The sequence below is a fragment of the Lampetra fluviatilis genome, chromosome 47 (assembly GCF_964198595.1).
Source record: "Lampetra fluviatilis chromosome 47, kcLamFluv1.1, whole genome shotgun sequence".
In the NCBI taxonomy this organism is placed as follows: Eukaryota; Metazoa; Chordata; class Hyperoartia; order Petromyzontiformes; family Petromyzontidae; genus Lampetra; species Lampetra fluviatilis.
This window is the reverse complement of record NC_136321.1, coordinates 308,139-329,425: the sequence shown is the minus strand read 5'-3', so window position 1 is coordinate 329,425 and position 21,287 is coordinate 308,139. Positions and strand designations below refer to the sequence as shown.

At 47.4% G+C, this 21,287-nt stretch overlaps 1 protein-coding gene across 1 annotated transcript in view; it reads left to right on the top strand.

The window, feature by feature from the left end:
- The window catches only part of ZNHIT6 (zinc finger HIT-type containing 6), a 36,290-nt gene extending 33,466 nt beyond the window's left edge, over nt 1-2,824 (top strand). Inside the window, exons 8-10 of the mRNA XM_078877198.1 lie at nt 76-156; nt 915-1,036; nt 1,266-2,824. Of these exons, the coding sequence (XP_078733324.1) occupies nt 76-156; nt 915-1,036; nt 1,266-1,336 (274 nt within the window). The 3' untranslated portion in view covers nt 1,337-2,824. The remainder of the gene's footprint in view (nt 1-75; nt 157-914; nt 1,037-1,265) is intronic.
- Nucleotides 2,825-21,287: the final 18,463 nt, after the last annotated feature.

Here is a 21,287-nt window from a genome sequence, read left to right as displayed (position 1 = left end):
CACAGCCCTCAGTCGCTTGGCCTGGGCCTCCACCCCCCGGTGCGTGTGTGTGTTTTGCGGTTTTGCTATGTGCAGGCTGAGGGAGTACAACCGCGAGCATGCACGCAGCGTGAGGCTCTTCATGAAGGAGGAGTGCCAGCCAGCCAATGCCGCGAGGTTCGACTGCGCGTTTGCACACACAAGTGTGCCTTCCCTCCTCGGTGCTCACGGTCCTGTAGCTGCCACACAGACGCACTGCGTAATCCACTTAGGCGGCCACTCAGCGGCGGAGGGAACGGCTCGCAATTGGAATGTTGTTAGTTTACATCAACCCATCATCCCTCCAGGACGATACAATTAGTTCCACTTTGTGGGAAAGACCAACAATGTACTGTGAAGAGGGCTCATCCTTGCCATTTGAATGTGGAATTCCCACCACTGGCTCTGCATCGTTGTAAACGGGAGATGAGCAAGAACTCTAAACTTTGACTAAAAGATGAGGGAGTGTAAATTGGCAATCAAATGCGGACCACGCCCCCTTTAAGTGCAGCGAGCCCAGTTCAGCTGTGCACCGGGGTTGGACGCAAGCGAAGTAATGCAAACTGTATTCTTTGGATCTTTCGGTAAGTCACGTAGATGTAAAAAATGAAAGTAAATCAAAAATACGTCGTTTCGATCACAACACAAGCGATCGTCATCAGGAAGAAAAAGGGAAACTAGTGCAAACTAGTGCAAACTAGTGCCCGTGCATGCGAGCGTCGGCAGAAGAGTGTGCGGTGACTCCCTCTCCTGGAATCGAGTATTATGCTCATCCTATGTCGAGTCACGTCCCGAGAGAATTGAGTGGAAGTTTCACGATTTCGCTTTTGTATTTGGGGGCTCACGCACTGACAAACTGGGTGTATACACCCCTCCTGCGCCGCCATCTCTTGCAGGTACCACGAGTTCTTGGCAGACCTCTCCCTGCAGGAGAACCTGCGAGGCAAGACCATCGTGGAATATCCAGTGCTGCACGTGGTGATCGCGAGTCACGTGCACGCCTATCCCACACTGTCAGGTTTGAATAAATCTGTAGGTCCCCTACAGTTTCATCATTGGGGTTGCTATGCTTTTATTTACAAAGAAAATTGCTCTCTAAGGCTCAAATTCCTTCTCCAGGAAGATCCTGCGGAAGTGGGGCAATGATGTTACGCGCAATACCAGTTGACTACTTTGCACATTATACATGTTCTTATTTATCCGATGGCCAGTGACTTGAAGGCGTTTGTGTTTTTGCTTTGCGGCAGATGCGTCTGGAGATATTAAGACCGAAGAGGCTGAGGTGGAAAGTGGAAAGATTCAAGTGGACACGGAATAACCTGGAGCGTTCACTTCCTCTTCCACTTTGTTTCACATAGACTGACTCGGCAAAAGCCTGATGGGGTCTGGTCAAAGGGTTCTTGGGCTGGGCCTTTGTGTGGAATGTCTCAGGCTGATGCCACCCGCCCACCTACTGCCTTGACGTGTAGCCGCAGTCGCATGGAATCTTGTGATTTGCTGCTCAAATGTACCGAGAGGTATTGGTGCTCATCTCTTATTCACAGCCCTTAGCAAGGGTAAGTCTATGTGTAGGACAACCACTGTTGATCGTCGCTACAAAGTGGTAATTGTTGTTTCGAACCCAGCCATGAGGGATGATGGGCTAAGCCAAATCTCAACAAGGAATTGAACTCGGAACCTTCCAATTGCGAGCCACTCGCTCTACAGCTGAGTTATCTTGTTCGTGATGAAGATCATACATTCACCATCATTATAGGATGTGATCAATCTACTGCTAGATGAAGATCTCCAAAGCCACGTCTCATGATCCCGCATTGCAACAAGCAATCCAGCAACTGCACACGAGTTTATTTCATCCTTCATTGGCTCTTTTCTCAGTGGATGATGTCCTCTCACACGTGTTCCATTCTTTGCCTGCCGCTCCCGTTATTGTTCCCGACTCGCGTTCATCCCAATTAGTGATGGGTCCTGCCCAAGCCCACTTTTCCTCCGTAGCATGTATAGCATTATTATTATTCAGAAAAGCCTCATTGAGTCTCAAGACTCTTTAATAAAGAGGATCCTGCCCAGTTTGCAGGGGTGATCTGCCTCTGAATGTAATCCCAGTTGAGTTATTAGCAGGTCATTTTTCCAGTATAACGATGTTTGGTCAATACCATTTACACTGTATGGCGTTTCAGCTATGGGAGGAAACTAGAATAGCCAGAAGAAACCCGTGGCATACCAGGGAGGAGAAACGGACAAAAGCGCCACGCGCAAAGGCGCTCGGGTCGAGAACTGAACCCAGGTGGACATCTTGCTGTGAGGCACAAATGTTTCCACTGCGCCACCATACCCACCCATTAACCTGCAAGTGGTCTCTAATACATTTCTTCCTTTGTCCCAGTTTTGTGGCCAGGCAGGGCCACGTCTCAGTGTTTTGATGAATCGGCATAGAATCATAGCTGTGAAACACCACGAATGAAGCTCATATCTCATCGGGTCTGTTTTAAATATTAAAATGTTTTTATATTATTGGTGTTTTCTTCTTCGTTGCGATGAGGCAGAATATTGCGGGGGCGTGTATTGGCATCGGTTAATAAATCTTTGCTACATTCATCCTGAACGCTGCCTCGAAAGCGGGGACGTGCTCTGAAGAAGAGCCACTACCCAAGACGTCGGCCCTGATACTCTCATTGCACACTTGATGTACTGGGAGCCAGCCACCCGCAGTGTTGGAAGTGGCATGTGCCGCAACCTTGTGTTGCGAGTAGCTCGTGGCCATCTTGGAGGAAACTTTTTGAGGCCATAAATATCACAGGAGCACGGTCTGGGAGTTGATCGGGGGGGGGGGGGGTTGGGGGTGAGTTCCAATGGGGGTCCCGAGGTCGGTGGGGAGGGCTTCTTGGGGTGTTGGGAGAGCGGTTCTGGGGGGGTGGGCACCAAACAAAGATCCCCCGCATATCTTTAACAAGATGTATGGGAATACATACACCTCCGATTATCACGGTTGGCTACGTACGGGCAAGTGCTGTTAGCGAGCGCCTATGAAGGCCGGCATGGCACACGAGGAGCTGGTTGACCCGGACCATGCCCGACCGCCTTTGTCTCTCCAGTGGCAATGTTTACACACTACCAGCTACTCATGTTCAAGGCTGAGTCGACCGATGAGAGGCCCAGGAATGGTTCATATATTCGCCCGTTATTGATCATGAGCGGGAATTGAACTCGCATTACTTTTGTTGTTGACGTCACATTTTGGTCTTGATGACATGTAATTGCTGTTGCTACTACAGTCAGTAGATATCGATGTTTACACCGCACTCGCTACTCATTTGAAGCTGCCTTCAGACATATGGCTACACTTTAATGCAGTTCAAATAAAACACGTCAGCACATTCGTCATTATATGTGTGCATGAGGGCCACTGCAAGACAAAAACTTCGCCGTTTATATTTTATATTTTCCTTTTAAGGTCGCAGAGTGATTGACGAACGCGTCAGTGTTTGGAGAATCCCAGCCCTGGATAGCGAGGCAAGGCGTATCGTGATGTAACAGACGCGTGCCTCCTCCGTGACGTCATGCGTGACATGTGACGTAGACGCAGGGGCGACCGTCACCACAGAAGCTGTTGATTCCGAAGAGGATATCAATCTGCTTCTACATCGCGACTTCTAAAGATGTATAGCTTTACTAGTGGAAAGTACCCGGCGTTGCCCGGGCGAAAAAGAGACACACATCGACTCACACATATGTAACGGGGTTCCAGAGACACTTGTAGAGGTAACTTCTTTATTACAATACAACACTCCAACAGTCCTGATACTCTGTTACAGCCTAGGTACACAGCCTAGATACTCTACTCTGGCTACGCTCTGGAACTCGCCCTCACAAGGTCATAGAGTCGGGAGTTCCAGTCCCACCACTCGCTCTCACAACATCCCAGGGTCTTCAGATGGCTGGTCGTGGGTCTTGGGTCTTGAGCTACGACTGGCCCTGATCGTCCAGAGAGCTCCCCTTTTATGCCCAGTCCCCAACGAGGGGTGGGGCCGTGTGCGCCCCCAGATATCCCACAGAGCACACACAGCCCCCCCCCCTTTGGCGGCGCCAAGGGGATTAAGCGCCTGGGAACCCAACGCCTGACGCCAAGAGGCTTAAGCGTCTGACCCGCCTGGGAACCCACGCCTGGCGCCAAGAGGCTTAAGCGCCTGGCCCACCCAGGGTCCCAGAGACCCCAGCAGCCCCTCCCTTCTTATGTCACTACATTACCCCCCTCTACGTAGCCTCCAGCCGACCCGGCTGTCAAAAAAAAATACAATTGTACAATAAATGATTTGTTACCCATCAGAATGAGTGTGTGACAAATCAAGAAAAAAAAAATGAGAAGAAAGCGCCTCTCCCCCTCCTGTGGTCACGCGTATATAAAAAAAACTCCAGGCCACCGATGCAGAACAACACTTTATAAACACATATATGCAGGATGAACGCACGTCCCAATCGCCCACTATAAATGATGGCAAGGTGAGTGGCGTCGCATTGGGACGAGAGTTCGTGGGCGGGGGTCATGAAAATCTTTGAGTTTTGAGCGAGTCCGAGTGGCAGGTCCATCGGTCGCGACGGAGGCGGGAGGGGACCGACGACCCGCTGTTGCGCTTGTGTCCTGGGTCGCTGATCCCGCGGGCAAGCTTGTTCCCGCTGGGTCGGCCGTGGCGGGTTTCATTCCCAAGGCACCTGAGGGCGGGACAGCGGGACCTGCCCGAGAGTTAGAAGCAGCATCATCGCGGCGCGGCTCGTCAGACATGTCGCGCTCTCGGCCCCGGTGAAGTGAAAGAGGTGTGTAGGGTTGAATGTAAGGTTTTAGACGTGACGGGTGCACGAACCAACGTTGCTTGCCATGCTGGATCCTGACACACTGCGGGCGGAGAACGCGAATAATAACAACCGGGCCTCTCCAAGGCTTAAGCAGTTTTGAGGAAGTAGCCAATGGTACCTGCGGGCAGTGGAGCCAGGCGCGGTCCCCTTCTACCCAAACGTGGCGGGACGTGCGGAGATTCCGCAACCGCTCGTTGGCAAGCTGACGGGCTTCCGAGTTATTTTGAGCGGCCTCCCAGGCATCCACGAGACGACGCACATTAGCACGGATGTGGTCGGCAATCTTAGCCTTAGGTGCGGGCTGTTTAATGTGCAATTGTACGTCGATTGGGGGGCAAACCTCCCTACCATACATAAGATAGAATGGCGAGTACCCCGTGGCAGCATGGGCGCCATTCTATAGGCGGCCAAGACACCAGGTATGTGGAGATCCCAATCAGTCTGTGACTCAGACACCTGGTGGCTTAGCATGGAGGTAAGTGTCCTATGTAATCGCTCGACCATACCGTCAGTCTGGGGGTGATATGGCGAGGTGCGAATTTTGTGTGTCCCTAGCAGGTTGCACATATCCCGCAACAGGGTGGAAGAGAAATTTTTCCCTTGGTCGGTCAGCAGGCGTTCGGGAGCACCCTTATCCAGGACGTAGCCCTGGAAAAAGGACTCCGTAATGGCTGCTGCAGACTGGTTGGGGAGTAGCCAGGCCATGGCCCATCGGGTAAAATATTCGACCGCAACCAAAAGGTACTTACTACCCCGAGGAGTAGCGGGAAACGGACCCAAAATATCCAATGCGACGATCTCATTGACCCGGGAAACCTTAATGGATTGGAGCGGCGAGCAGGACGGCCTAGCAGGTGGTTTCCGCCGTGCACAATCTGTGCAACCTTGCACAAGGTCAGCCACATCGTTTGCCATGCCCGGCCAGAAAAATTCCAATTGGATTTTAGCTAGTGTTTTCTGAACACCCAAGTGCAAGAGGCGACTGTGTGTTTCCCACACAAGTCGCCCCCGCAGGGAGGTGGGCACCACCAACGTGTGGGATTGGGACCCCCCATCCCAATGCATGAGGACGCCTTCCCGGATGACATATGATACGGGGCCCCCCTGCCCCCTGTGACCCTCGGCATCCCTAGCACGGCGTCTCAATTTGAGGAGGGAGACGTCTTCCATCTGAAGACGTCCCCAGTCGTCCAACCCGAGGCCCAGCAATGCGTCCTGCGGAACTTGCGTGGAGGGAGCCCCGTGGTCCCCGACCACATCCCCGGCCGCGGCCGCAAGGGATGGGGGCGGTACCCCGTCAGGCTGCCTACAACGCCCCGCACCCAAAAAACAAGCACAGCGCCCATTGTTCGGCAGTCGCGACAACCCGTCGGCGTTCCCGTGTTGAATCTCCTTGCGGTAAATGACAGTGAACGCAAAGTCCTGGAGGATCTCGAGCCAACGCGAGAGCTGTCCAGATGGTTGGTCCACTCGCAAGGCGTATTGTAGCGCTGCGTGGTCGGAGCGTACTGTGAAATGCCTGCCATACACGTATGGCCTGTACTGCTTTATGAAAAAAACGATAGCAAGCAATTCGCGGCGCGTCACGCAGTAACGTTGCTCCGCGGGCGACAGCACCCTGCTGCCATAGGCGACGACGCGCTCCACTCCATTGACAATTTGCGACAGCACCCCTCCAATTCCGGTGTTGCTGGCGTCTGTATCCAGAATGAACGGAGTGGTAAAATCTGGATAAGACAGGGTAGGAGCATCGACCAGTGCTTTTCGGACGGCATTGAATGATGCCTGTTCTAACTCTCCCCAGCGGAATTTGACCCCTTTGGCCGTTAATGCGTGGAGGGGCTTCGCGATGGATGCGAATCCCGCAACAAATCGTCGATAATATGAGGCGAAGCCGATAAAACTCCGCACCTCCCCAACAGAGGTAGGAGTTGGCCATGAGCGCACGCAATTTGTCTTTTCGGGGTCCGTGGCAATTCCCGAGCGGCTGACAATATGGCCCAAATAACGAACCGAATCCCTCACGAGGTGGCACTTTTGCGGTTTGAATTTGAGGTTAGCCGCTCGCATTTTAAGGAAAACTGCCTTCAATCGCGTGAGGTGTTCATCAAAAGTTTTGCTGAACACGATTACATCGTCGAGGTAGATTAGGCAAGAATCCCACTGGAGCCCAGCGAGGACCAGCTCCATCAGGCGCTGGAACGTCGCCGGGGCCGAGTGAAGACCCATGGGAAGTCTGTTGAATTGGAACAGTCCCTGCGGCGTGCGAAAGGCCGTCTTTGGTTTGGATGCGTCATCAAGGGGTAGCTGCCAAAACCCCGAGAGGAGATTCAAGGTGGAGAAGTAGTGCGCACCTGCTAAGGCATCGAGCGACTCGTCCATCCTGGGAAGCGGGTAGGCGTCGGCCACAGAAATCTTATTAAGTTTCCTGAAGTCAACACAAAAGCGGAGGCTCCCGTCGTGCTTCTTAACAAGAACGATCGGCGCCCCCCATGGGCTATTTGATGGCGCAATGACATCGGCCGCCAACATATCGTTGACGGCCACCCGTACATGTTCCTTTTCGGCCGGGCTCAACCGGAATGGGTTTTGACGAATTGGAGCGGCATCACCCGTGTCGATGTGGTGGCTTAGCAATTTAGTGCAGCCAATGTCGAATTTGCTTTGACTGAAAACGTCGGCGAAATCGCTCAGCAGCGTGCGTAATTTAGCATGCTGTAATGGTGACAAATCGGCAGAAGTGGAGCAAAGCGCGTCGAGCCATCCTGTGTCAGGACCTGGCTTGGCAACGGAAGAGGACTCGCCCCCTATGTGACCCACGATCACATCTTCTGGCGGGGCTGGCGTCGCGTGAGCAAGCACCATTCCCTGACAGATAACGGCCGTTTCCAATCCCGCGTTAAGGACCTGGATAAAGGGGTCGTGGTCGCTTCGCACGAGCGTTTGTGCACACACGAGGTCTGACACCCGCTCAGCTGAACGCGAAGGCCCGATCACAGCACCCCCCATGAACGCGTCGTAATCAAGGGGTTTACGAAACCGGAGGGGAACTAACATCTGAGAGCCGGGAGGAATGTGAATTGTGCACGCCGCCAACGCCTGCACCGTCGTAAATGCGGAGTGCAACCGAGTGGGTGTGGGTAGGAAGGCCATGCGTCGGCCGGAGGGGAGCTCAATACACCCTTTGCTAATGAGAATTTTAATGGGCATCTTCCCCAAGAAATCTGTTCCGAGGAGGCACGGAACGGCGAGGGTTGATGAGACCAAAATGGGCCCAACTAATTGGACGTCAGCAATGCGGATCTGAGCATTGATCCGTCCGGTGATGCCCAACGAACCCCCATTTGCGGCATAGCATGGCACATCAACTGGCTACAAGGGACGGCATGTATCGGGCAGAATGTTATAAATTATGTCTGAAATGATGGTCGCCGACGCACCCGTATCAATCAACATACGAACATCAACGCCCTCGATGGAACCCACTACGGCAGAGGACCCTGCCGCCACGGCAACGACCCTATGGGCCAACTCGGACCATTGACCTGGTCCGAGCGCCCGGTTGTTCAATGATGGGCCCGAATCCCCCTCCTCCAAAGCATGACCCCCCTGTGTGGTGTGAGGGTGCGTGCTTGTTGTAAGTGGGGGCCGAGAGTGCTAGGTGTCGTGACTCGCCTGGGTATGCCGAGGATACGGTGGTGGCCGAGGCGCCGGAGGTCCTGAAGTCCGGCGTCGGGGGACCCGGCAGCCGGACGCCACATGGCCCCGAAGGCCACAGTTGTGGCAGACGATGGACGCCCCGTCCTGGCGCAAGGTTGGCCGGTCCCGCTGGTGGTGATCTCGCTGGGATCGCCAGTTGGACGATCCGCGATTTTCTGTTGCCGCGAAGGCCTGATGAGGCCCCGAATGCACGTCAAAGGCTTGTGCATCAGATGGGTCTGCGCAGGCGGCGATGGTCGTGTCCTCATCGCAATGTAGGTGTGCTTGGATGCACCTGGCAGCACGTAGCGACGTGAAGTCGTCGTCGTCGTCGTCGGCTGTCGGCATGGCAACTCGAAGCTGGCGGGCCAAGCTCATGAGCTTCTGCAGCACGAGTGACTCCACAGCGTCTTCATCCATGCGAGGGTAGGCAACCCGCGCCATGGCCAGCAGCGCGCTGCAGTACCCCATCGCCGACTCGGAGGCCTTCTTCCTCCTCGCATTGAAGCGGTGACGTGCTTCGGACGGGGGTTCATAAATCAGCCGCATCTGATGAAGGGCATCCGTGAGCGTGGCACGTTTCGCCCGTGGCACCGCAAGGAGTGCTGCGAGGGAGTCGTCGTCGAGCATGGCCGGGAGGCCCTGGAGCGCTTCATACTCCGACCAGCCGGACGTTTCTATAAGAGAGACGAACCGGCGTTCGAACGCTGCCCACTCACCTCCCTCTGAAGAAAATGCCTTGAGTTCCGACAGGCATTGGTGGACGTGAGCTCCGCGTTCGTTGCCTGGCAACCCGGCTGAAGCTGGCTTCGCGTTCCCAGCGCTGTCACTCGGCGGTGAGGGACGCAGCGCTGATGACGCGGCGTCGTCGGGTTGGCCCACGCTGGGCCGGGAAGTGACGTTGCTCCCAGCGGTCATTGCTCCCCCGGCAGAAGTGACGACACACCCGGATGTATTTGAGGCGGGAACGGCTGCCATCTTTGTGTTGGAGCCGGCGGAATGGCGCGGCCGCTGCGCCGCCTCTCTCCCTCCTTTCTCCGCCTGTGAGCGACGCATGTCGTCCAGGATGGAGACGGTGGCGTGGAGCAGCTCGGTGAGGCGAAGCAGCGTTTCCTCCATTGCTGCTCCCGACGCTGGAGGAGGATCGGCAGGTGTGGTAGACTGCTCAGCCGGCGGTGCGGCGTCGTTGTCGGCCCGAGTTGGCTGCCCCGTCGCCGCTTGCTCCTCAACATCGCCGTCAGGACTGAAGGAACGTGGCTTACTTCTTGTCTCCATTTCCACTTCTGACGCCAAATGTAACGGGTTCCGGAGACACTTGTAGAGGTAACTTCTTTATTACAATACAACACTCCAACAATCCTGATACTCTGTTACAGCCTAGGTACACAGCCTAGATACTCTACTCTGGCTACGCTCTGGAACTCGCCCTCACAAGGTCGTAGAGTCAGGAGTTCCAGAGTCCCACCACTCGCTCTCACAACATCCCAGGGTCTTCAGATGGCTGGTCGTGGGTCTTGGGTCTTGAGCTACGACTGGCCCTGATCGTCCAGAGAGCTCCCCTTTTATGCCCAGTCCCCAACGAGGGGTGGGGCCGCGTGCGCCCCCAGATATCCCACAGAGCACACACAGCCCCCCCCTTTGGCGGCGCCAAGGGGATTAAGCGCCTGGGAACCCAACGCCTGACGCCAAGAGGCTTAAGCATCTGACCCGCCTGGGAACCCACGCCTGGCGCCAAGAGGCTTAAGTGCCTGGCCCACCCAGGGTCCCAGAGCCCCCAGCAGCCCCTCCCTTCTTATGTCACTACACATACATAGACTCACACACACACATTGGCCTACATACATATATGGAATCGCACATACAGACATGGACTTTAGATACACACACATCGAGTTACACACACATATGGACTCACACACATTGACTTACGCACATATGGACTCACACACATACACATCGATGTACACACACACATCGACTTCCACACACACATATGGACTTACACACACATATGGACTAACACACATGAACTCACACACACAGACATGGACTTTAGATACACACACATGGAGTTACACACACATATGGACTCACACACATTGACTTACACACATATGGACTCACACACATACACATCGACGTACACACACACATCGACTGACACACATAGACACACACACACTGACTTACAAACTCACATGGAGCCATGCACACACATCGACTAACACACATCGACTACCACACACACATGGACTGACACGCACACTTGGACTTACACACACATCGCGTTGCTCGGGAAAAAAAGAGACACACATCGACTTACACACACACATGGACCTAAACGCACACACATATGGACTCAAACACACACATCGACTCACACACACATCGACTTACACAGAAATCCCTGATGCCATAGCTAGAACAATTTCTCTTGCGAGCCTTAGCGAGGAGCAGTTTGAAAACAAAGGTCTTTCCAGTACTGGCAGGTGCATAAAGGATACAAATGACTCGATTTGTAGTCTCAATGTCTTCCAAGATTTTCGTGTAGGCTTCTATTTGTGCATCCATCAGTTTTATTAAACGTGGGTAACAGGGGCACTGCTCTGCCTGTAGGCTGCGTGTTGTGATCTGTGTGCAAAGGCTCCAGGTGCTCTCAGATTAACCCACGCTGCTGACATAATTTCCTCCATTTTTTTTATTATAACAAATCTTAATAAATGTAATTATGCTAAGTTATTGAAATGAAAAGTCATACCAAATAACTAGCATACTTCTGTTCTAGATTTGAAGCTTTCGTGACTGCAAGGATTCATATTCTTAGGTTTTTTTCGGTAAAGTCACGTAGGTAAAAAATTTAAATTAATAAAAGTTAAATAAAACAAAATAAAAAATCACGACGTTTCAGAAGCAACACAAGCCTCCGTCTTCAGGTGGAACCGTCACAGCCACGACAGCTGTATCAAGTAAATGAGAGATCACAAGAAATACTACCCCGTATATATAATGGTTGAGGGGGGAAGGGCCAGGAACGGCACACTTTTTATTAATATGGTAAGGTGAGGCTTAAGACTAAGAATAGACTGCATAACAAAGGACTGAGCCTTTGTTATGGAGAGGTGCGGTTTGTAACTAACACCTAGCATACATAACAAAAGTGTGAAAAAATAAATCAAGTAAAAACTAAAACTGGTAAAACAACAAACTGGCTGTCTATCAATAACCTGTAATAGTTGTCTGTCAAATAAGATGGTCCAAATAAGTGTAGTTACATCTTTTTTGCATGGTTAATCACATCTTTCCAATGATTACTCAGTTTGTAACCCTCATCACGGTTGAAATTATGTCTGTGTTTGTATATTTGTATGGCTTCGTGTACAAACCTTTGATGGTAGCCAGGAGGTTTGCAGAGCACCTTGGTCTCGGACCCGTTCAGGGGTCCGGCTTTTATACACGGTCCCGTCTCACTCCGCCCCGAGCCACACCTCCCTTCTGGAACTCTCTAGAGGGGCCTGGAGTATGACGACATCCCCTAGCCCCCTCTTGGGAGTCTGGGGTCTGCACCTCTGGTCACAGTCCTCCCTGGGGGTGACTTTGGCCCAACGGCCTGACTCATCCCACATAGCCTATATTCCGCCCCCTGTTGACACGTAGCCGCTACTACAGGTACGGAGTAGTGGAGATTACACATAGCGCTTAACAATGGCACTACATCATCCCCCCCCCCCTCGTAGCATCCAGCCGTCCCAGCTGCCAACACACCCCATTAAAAACGGCAACAAAACATGTGTAGTGACTGTACTTGTCACTGTGTGGTGCCAGGACTTGCGGAGTCACAGCCGGTAATGTGGTCATTACGGGTAGCTCGGGTTGTGGGCTGCAGTACCAACACTAGTGGTGGTTGGGTGAGCGCTGGTTAGTGCGGAGGCACCGCGAGCAGTGTGGGGTGCCGGCTCCCAGTGAGGGAGTGAGAGCGTTAGCCAGCCAGAGTTACCCTGGGGCATGATACTCTGGCTGACCTGTTGTCACGTGACCGGACGATACTGGAGGGGGGCCACCGGTTGACGAGGGCCGAGGGGCGGTCACGTGGTCCTGAAGAGCTCTCGGGAACATTCAAAAGTGAGCTCGAGAAGCCTAGAAGATGGGCGGGGCTAAGGGCGGAGCCAGCCTCAGCCCGGGGGCATATAATGAGAGCTTCGTGAGGAGCTCAGGGTTCTTCAAGTGTTGGTGTTCGAAGATCCACATCGGGGAGAAGAAGCCTCTAGCCACGCGGTCCGGGACCCAGCTTGTGGTCCGGATCGGGATAGCGAACCATGTCTAGTTCTGCCGTAGCGTGATTAGATGGGCTTTCGAGACCCGAGCGGAGGTTGTGTTATGTTACGTATTGTATGTGAATAAATAGTGTTGCTGCCAAGATAACGTCTGCGACTCAGTTGGACTCACTACACATGCAAAAGTACGTGTGCCTCAATAACAAAACAAGAACAACAACAAAACGAGTGACCCGACAAAAAGTATCCCAGCCCACTTGTACAAATTTTACACTATATACATATGTACATACTGGTGCACCAGCACAAGCCAAAGCAATGACAACGCGTCCGACCATCGGCAAAACGAAGGCGAGAAAACCCACCGAACAAGATGACCATTCAGACGCCGTGGCAAGTGCGTGGTGCGATCCGCGTGAGAGTGTGGGGGAAGTTCACGAAAATCGTTGAGTTTTAGAATGAGTCCGCGTCGCTGGCCCATCCGGAGGGGTGGGGGGGGGGAAGGGGTGCGGTGGCGGGTCTGCAGGGACCGGTTCAACATCGGAGATCTCCGGCTAGGCGGGAAAATGCTCGCCAGCCAGAGCAGCTGGCGTGGACAGGCCCGGTGACATCACTCCTGTGGCATCTGAGGGTGTAATGACATGGCTGGGCTGAAGGTTAGGCACCGCGGATACGCGACCCGGTTCGTCAAACACATCACGCTCTCGGCCCCCGTGTTGTGTAGGTGAAGTGTGAGTGTGCGGCGCGACGAAAGATTTGAGATGTGATGGGTAGACGTACCAGCACCACCTGCCCCACTGAACTTTAACACATTGGGGCTGGACAACCTGGATGATGTCAACTGGGACCCTCCACGGAGGCCCCACAACCGTTCGTTGGCCAGCAGCCTCCCATACGTCAATACCCCAAAACCACTAAATACTTTTAAAAAATACCCAAAAACCACTAAGAACTGAAAAAATATCCAAAAACCACTAAAAACCGAAAGAACCCAAAAAGCACTAAGAACAGAAGAAAATACCTAAAAATCACTAAAAACCGAAATAACCCCAAAAAACACTAAAAACAGACGCAAATACCCAAAAAACACTAAAAACTAAAAAAATACCCAAAAACCACTAAGACCCAAAAAAACCCAAAACACTAAAACAGAAGAATATACACAAAAACCACTAAAAACTGAAAAAATAACCTAAAACCACTAAAAGTCGAAAAAACCCATAAAACACTAAAAACAGACGAAAATACCCCCAAACCACTAAAAACTGAAAAAATATCCAAAAACCACTAAAACCCGAAAGAACCCAAAAACACTAAGAACAGAAGAAAATACCTAAAAATAACTAAAAACCGAAATAACCGCAAAAAACACTCAAAACAGACGAACACTAAAAACAGAAGAAAATACTAAAAATCACTAAAAACCGATATAACCCCAAAAAACACTAAAAACAGATGAACACTTAAAACAGAAGAGAATACCTAAAAATCACTAAAAACCGAAATAACCCCAAAAAACACTAAAAACAGACGAATATACCCCAAAACCACTAAAAACTAAAAAAAATATCCAAAAACCACTAAAAACCGAAAAAACACTAAAAACCGAAAAAACACTAAAAATAGACGAAAATACCCAAAAATCACTAAAAACCGAAAAAACACTAAAAACCACTAAAACCCGAAAGAACCCAAAAACACTAAGAACCGAAGAAAATACCTAAAAATAACTAAAAACCCAAATAACCGCAAAAAACACTAAAAACAGACGAACACTAAAAACAGAAGAAAATACCTAAAAATCACTAAAAACCGATATAACCCCAAAAAACACTAAAAACAGATGAACACTAAAAACAGAAGAAAATACCTAAAAATCACTAAAAAACGAAATAACCCCCAAAAAACACTAAAAACAGACGAAAATATCCAAAAAACACTAAAAACTGAAGAAAATACCCCAAAACCACTAAAAACTAAAAAAAATATCCAAAAACCACTAAAAACCGAAAAAACCCAGAAACACTAAAAACTGAAAAAACACTAAAAACAGACGAAAATACCCAAAAATCACTAAAAACCGAAAAAACACTAAAACCACTAAAACCTGAAAGAACCCAAAAACACTAAGAACAGAAGAAAATACCTAAAAATAACTAAAAAACCAAATAACCGCAAAAAACACTAAAACAGACGAACACTAAAAACAGAAGAAAATACCTAAAAATCACTAAAAAACGATATAACTCCAAAAAACACTAAAAACAGATGAACACTAAAAACAGAAGAAAATACCTAAAAATCACTAAAAACCGAAATAACCCAAAAAAACACTAAAAACAGACGAAAATACCCAAAAAAACACTAAAAACTGAAAAAAATACCCCAAAACCACTAAAAACTAAAAAAAATATCCAAAAACCACTAAAAACCGAAAAAACACTAAAAATAGACGAAAATACCCAAAAATCACTAAAAACCAAAAAAACACTAAAAACAGACAAAAATACCCCCAAACCACTAAAAACTGAAGAAAATACCCAAAAACCACTAAAAACCGAAAAAAACACTTCAAACCCACTAAAAACAAAAAAAATATCCAAAAACCACTAAAAACCAAAAAAATCCAAAAACACTAAAACAGACAAAAATACCCAAAACCACTAAAACTGAAGAAAATTCCCAAAAATCACTAAAAACCGAAAAAACACTCAAACCTGAATAAAATACCCCAAAACCATTAAAAACTGAAAAAATATCAGAAATCACAAAAACCGAAAGAACCCAAAAACACTAAAACAGAAGAAAATACACAAAAACCACTAAAAACCGAAAAAACATTAAAAACTGAATGAAATACCTAAAAATCACTAAAAACCTAAATAACCCCAAAAAACACTAAAAACAGATGAAAATACCCAAAACCACTAAAAACTGAAGAAAAACCCCGAAAAATTATGACATACCCAAAAACCACTAAAAGCCGAACAAACCCAAAACCACCCATAACAGAAGAAAACACAAAAATCACTAAAAACTGAAAAAATAACCTAAAACCACTAAAAACCGAAAAAACTCATAAAACACTAAAAACAGACGAAAAAACCCCCAAACCACTAAAAACTAAAAAAATACCCAAAAGCCACTAAAACCCAAAAAACTGTTGGGTATATGCCCCTTTTTCAAAAATTAATATTAAGAATAATTCTGCCAATAATAAATATATTTTTTGTATAGACACGGGGGCAACTTGGGAACAAACAAAGGATGAGCGAAAACCCGTTTCCCAGCTTCCACGGGCAGATGCACGCACACCTCGCCTCAAAAAGGCCAGAAAACATGAAAGAGACAGCCATAAAATGTCATGAAACCTCTCCGAATTGCACACCAGAGGAAAGGGGGGGGGGGGGATTGCAAGAGGGTGTTAAGACAATACCTACACTTCAAAAGGCCCCCTCACAATACAAGCAACAGGCGCCACGAGACACATATACATTTTTTTTTAACGGCTAAAAGTAAAAAAAATTGGCAACAAGGAAGCAAACAGACGGGTTTTGAGCCATAATAGTTAAACAAGTTACCAACTTAGCCATGAAGATTAAGCAAACATTATCGATCCTCACTCTAATTAAAGACACACGACTGCAGCGAGTGGGGAGAGGGAGCCCGACCGTCTTTGTCTTCCCGCAGCACGGACAGCAAGATTTGCGCACACGAGCAAATAACATCTCCCCATAAATAAATCAAACCACGATAGAAATACCGTGAACACGGCTACCACATACCTTGAATCACTTACAATCAAATTACAATAATACTATAATAGTAAAGTGAGTCTCATTAACTTCCAAACCGAAAACGAACAACTTAAAGCTGTGCGAGACAAAGGATAACGCCAGAGCGAGGGAAGGGATTATAGAACTCGTTTAACACGTAGGCTTTCGCGACCAATAGTATTCATAATCTAAACCCAAAACGTTGATTATGATTTTGCAATCTCGGTGCGAACGCGAATCGTCAGTCTGGTTTAGTTTGATGACTCATATGTAACGCCGTTTCGCGAGGAAACCCCCCCCCCCTTCTTTCCAGAATTATTACGGACAGCTGTTTCTTTGAAGAACTTTATTCCTCCAATAAATCGCACATATGGACACACACACGACACACATGGACGCAGATGTGTCCACGCACACAAACAAACAAAAAATTATATGGTTCCGGCCTTTTGAACTCGAAAAAAACAGAGTGGATTTTCCCGATATAAGCTGAGGCAAAATCCCAACAACGATATACCACCGGGGGCATACCACCGGGGGTCAGCGTCCCGAAGCATCGTTCATCGCCAGAGCGACAACCAACAAGCAACCTGGAGAAAGGGCGGAAATCGCCCAGCGTCGACCAAGCGAGCAAAGCAGAGAGCACGAAGCAGTGGAGAAAGCCTGATCGAACGGCCGTGAGGAAGAGGACAGCGCCCTTGAATGCACCGTGTGTTTAATACACACACACAGATCGACCAGCACCAACGAGAACCGACTCGTCATCCAGCAGTGGAGAGAGAGTCAGAGCCTGCCGAATGAGCCGCCGTACCGTCAGAGCTACAGAGAAAGAACGAGCGTCGCCGTGCCGTCAGAGCTACAGAGAAGGAACGAGCGCCGCCGTGCCGTCAGAGCTACAGAGAAAGAGCACTGGGCACCACCCCGCGACCAAGCCTCTCCACGAACCGCAGCGGGCCGACGCCGCTCATCTCCCAGCGGAGAAAGTCGCGGCTGCAACCCGCACGGGCGAGAGGAAATCTCCGAATCGGTCGTATCACCTCTCCCACTCACAAACCCAAGGAAGCACATACACACACACACGTCTACATTCCCCGGGGCATGCAAGAATTTATCCAAGAGACAATCCACCTCTTTCACAATGGGACCGACCCTAAACAATCATTAGAAGACTAATTATAAAGTTTGAACACCAGCTGGCCATGAGGAATCGTGGCCCATCGCGTGATTAAGAGTCCGTCTGTTATAGGAGTGTGAGGTTTATTTCTCTTGCCTTTTCATTTTCGTTTTCTCTTATCGCATGAGCGACCAATAGATTCGTTGACGCAAACTAAAACTCTCGAAATCCTCATTACGAATCTACACGTTTACAGAGAGAGAATATCTTGTCAAACCTGTTTCTTTGTCAGAGTCTCGCCTAAGAATGAATTAAAGCAGAGCCAGATACGCTCTCCCACAAACACACGCCCTCAACCACCATTGTCTCAAACATTTCGTTAACAAATATAATCTTGCCGACGAATCGATTGACGTATGCTTCGCCTTCGGGGTACAATAAGTGCTTTTATTGCCCGTCATACACTGTAAAAAATGTGACCCATTGTTACTTTAAAAATGTATGGCAACAAAGTGACACGTAATATAATTGAATAGATTTTAAGCACTACAACTTTGAATAAAAAGTATTAAATCAATTAACTAAAAAATAATAAAAAAACAAGTACATGGTAATAAAAGCAATAGTTAAAATGTGTTGGATTTAGTATTAGGATGCCAAATGATGAGTTATATATTATTTGGTTCTTTCGGTTAAGTCACGTCTAAAGATAAAATAATAAATTAAATTAAATAATAGAATACGACGTTTCGATTGCAACACAAGCAATCATCATCAGGTATAATGAAATAGCGACATAATATCTAACCAGAAAACTATAGACAGACATATTAGCAGACAGATATCACAAGATACATACATAGCGAGAGCAACACAGGTGACAGAGAGGGGTGATCGTCTCTGTGGGGTGGCCTTAAATAGACAGAGGGGGGGCGGAGGCAGAGAGAGGGAGGGGGGTTAGAAAAAATTAGCATATCAATGAGTGGTCCAAAAGAAAACGTGGTGCTGCGAGTACGATGGCACAGCAAGCAAGCCTGAAAATCAGGAGAAAGACTAGTGCCCTCACCATCACTGGTCTCTGGTAAATAAGAATGGTCAACAGTCTGATTATGGCGACTCTCATACACGTCTTTCTTAAAATCACTCAAAGAATAGGATTTGTGTCTTCTGCTTTTGTGTTTTAGAAATGTATTGTATATATTTGTCTGAAAGCTGCATCCTTAAAATACACAAAAGACAGTTTTGTGGCTCTTCAGATGATTTCCAATATGCTGAAAGTAGTCCTTCTCTATAGAACAACAAGCATTGCAAACTAAATACTTAAAAGCAGAGATGTTTCCTGACCGTATACTTTCTTCTGAATGGCATCTGGACAAATGTGTGCGAAGGGCACTCTGCGTTTTAAATGTGCAAGGGCAACTGTCATATAGGCATGGCTGGGATTGCCCACGACCAAATGTTGCGTGTTGTAGTCTGTAATGCTTTAGTAGATTTCCCTTTGTGGCAGACAAAGACTTGCAGATCTTACACTTCCATTCCATAAGCAAAAACCTGAGGCAGAAAAAGGTCCATGTATCAGATGCAAGGCCACCAGGTCTCTAATCACATGAGGACAATAGAATCACATTTACAAGATAATTCTTTATTATTTTTAATATTCAAAATTTCATGCTCAAATTTAGCACATCAACTTCTTGTCACTCACATCATCTAGCTAGCTAGCAACTACACAACAAGCTAGCCACAACGTAAAGGTGACGCCAACTGACTGGTGGCAATCTAGCTAACGTTAGCATACTGTACATACATCAACACCAAGATATAATATACTAGAGGTGTAACGGCAGGTACAGGACTTTTGGTTCAGTACACGCTGTGATCCGAATGAATATAGTCTAGTTTTAATCACGCACGTTACTTTTTCGTGTGCGGAACAAAAATTATAGTCTCGTGCTTTTAGTCGAATCAGACTGACTTCCAAAGGCCTAACGTTGTGCTAGTTAATTCTGATATACGTTACAGCCAGTTAAATTGGCATGCTGGTAACATGCAGTAACGTAAAACAATGTTCAACTGCTACCACACCTTTGTTAAAAAATTGTTCGCTGAAATAATTAAACATGTCTTACCTTTGGGAGAACGGCGGTCCCTGAAACGTGTCTGTAGAAGAAGATGGTTGACATGCACGTGGCACGAAAAAATGCCTCGAGTTGGGGCGGAAGTGTAACGTTATTAAATTCAAAAACTTCCCGATTAGTAAAATTAATAAATTTTTAGCATTTTTGACTTTCCTGATAAAATACAATTCAATTCTACTTAATTATTGATGGCTGATTTTATTCGAACAAAACTGAGTAAAATACAATTAATAACTAATAGAAATGTGTTGAATTCAGCTCAATGTGATTCCAAACTACACATAGTCATTATTTTTATGTATAGGCTACTCTTATATATTTACTAAACATTAATTAACCCCAGTCTCGGTTTTTACAGTGTATGAATATCGTTGCATGCTTGTTTTAAAACTCGGCCAGTCGCCGGTTGTGCTCGATACATGGGGGAACTAATGAGATGTCTGGTGGGAAAGTAGAAATTACGGTTGTTAGAAGAGTGTTGGCCCTTCAGTTTCGTTAATTGAATAATCTCGCCAATGAATCTATGGAGGTATGCTTTCGCCTTTGCATGTTAGAGTATCATATGTTGTTTAGAATTAAAATTGCTTAAAACAGAAGTATGTCGAGTGTTTCTTTCCAAGTCCATGCAAAACTGTCTTATTTATAAGAACTGTATCCTGCGATGAGATATGAATTTGGAGACCTAACACAACATAAACACACTAAGATAATCAATAAATGTTTAAGCAAAGATAATCGTTTTATCCTGATTGATACAACTCTGGATAACGAAGCGAAGCCTAATTATCATAACTGCAAACATTAACATAATCGCAAGCATTCGCATAAATTAATACGATTATCTCCGTGATTATCATAATGTATGCATATAGTTACATAAATTAACATAATTTATGCGATTTACGCATTTTTTTAAATTCACTAATTTTTATTATTTTTATCAAATTTCATAATCCGACATATATAACAAAACCCAAAACACTAAAACAGAACAAAATACACAAAAACCACTAAAAACTGAAAAATACCCAAAAACTGAAAAAATACACAAAAACCACTAAAAACCGAAAAAAACAAAAACACTAAAACCGAAAAAAACATTAAAAACAGACGAAAATACCCAAAAATCACTAAAAACCGAAAAAACACAAAAAACAGACAAAAATACCCCAAAAAACACTAAAAACTGAAAAAAATACTTCAAAACCACTAAAAACCAAAAAAAAATATCCCAAAACCACTAAAAACCGAAAAAATCCAAAAACACAAAAAACAGACGAAAATACCCAAAACCACTAAAACTGAAGAAAATTCTCAAAAAACACTAAAAACCGAAAAAACACTAAAAACTGAAAAAATACCCAAAAATCACTAAAAACCGAAAAAACACTCAAACCTGAAGAAAATACCCCAAAACCAT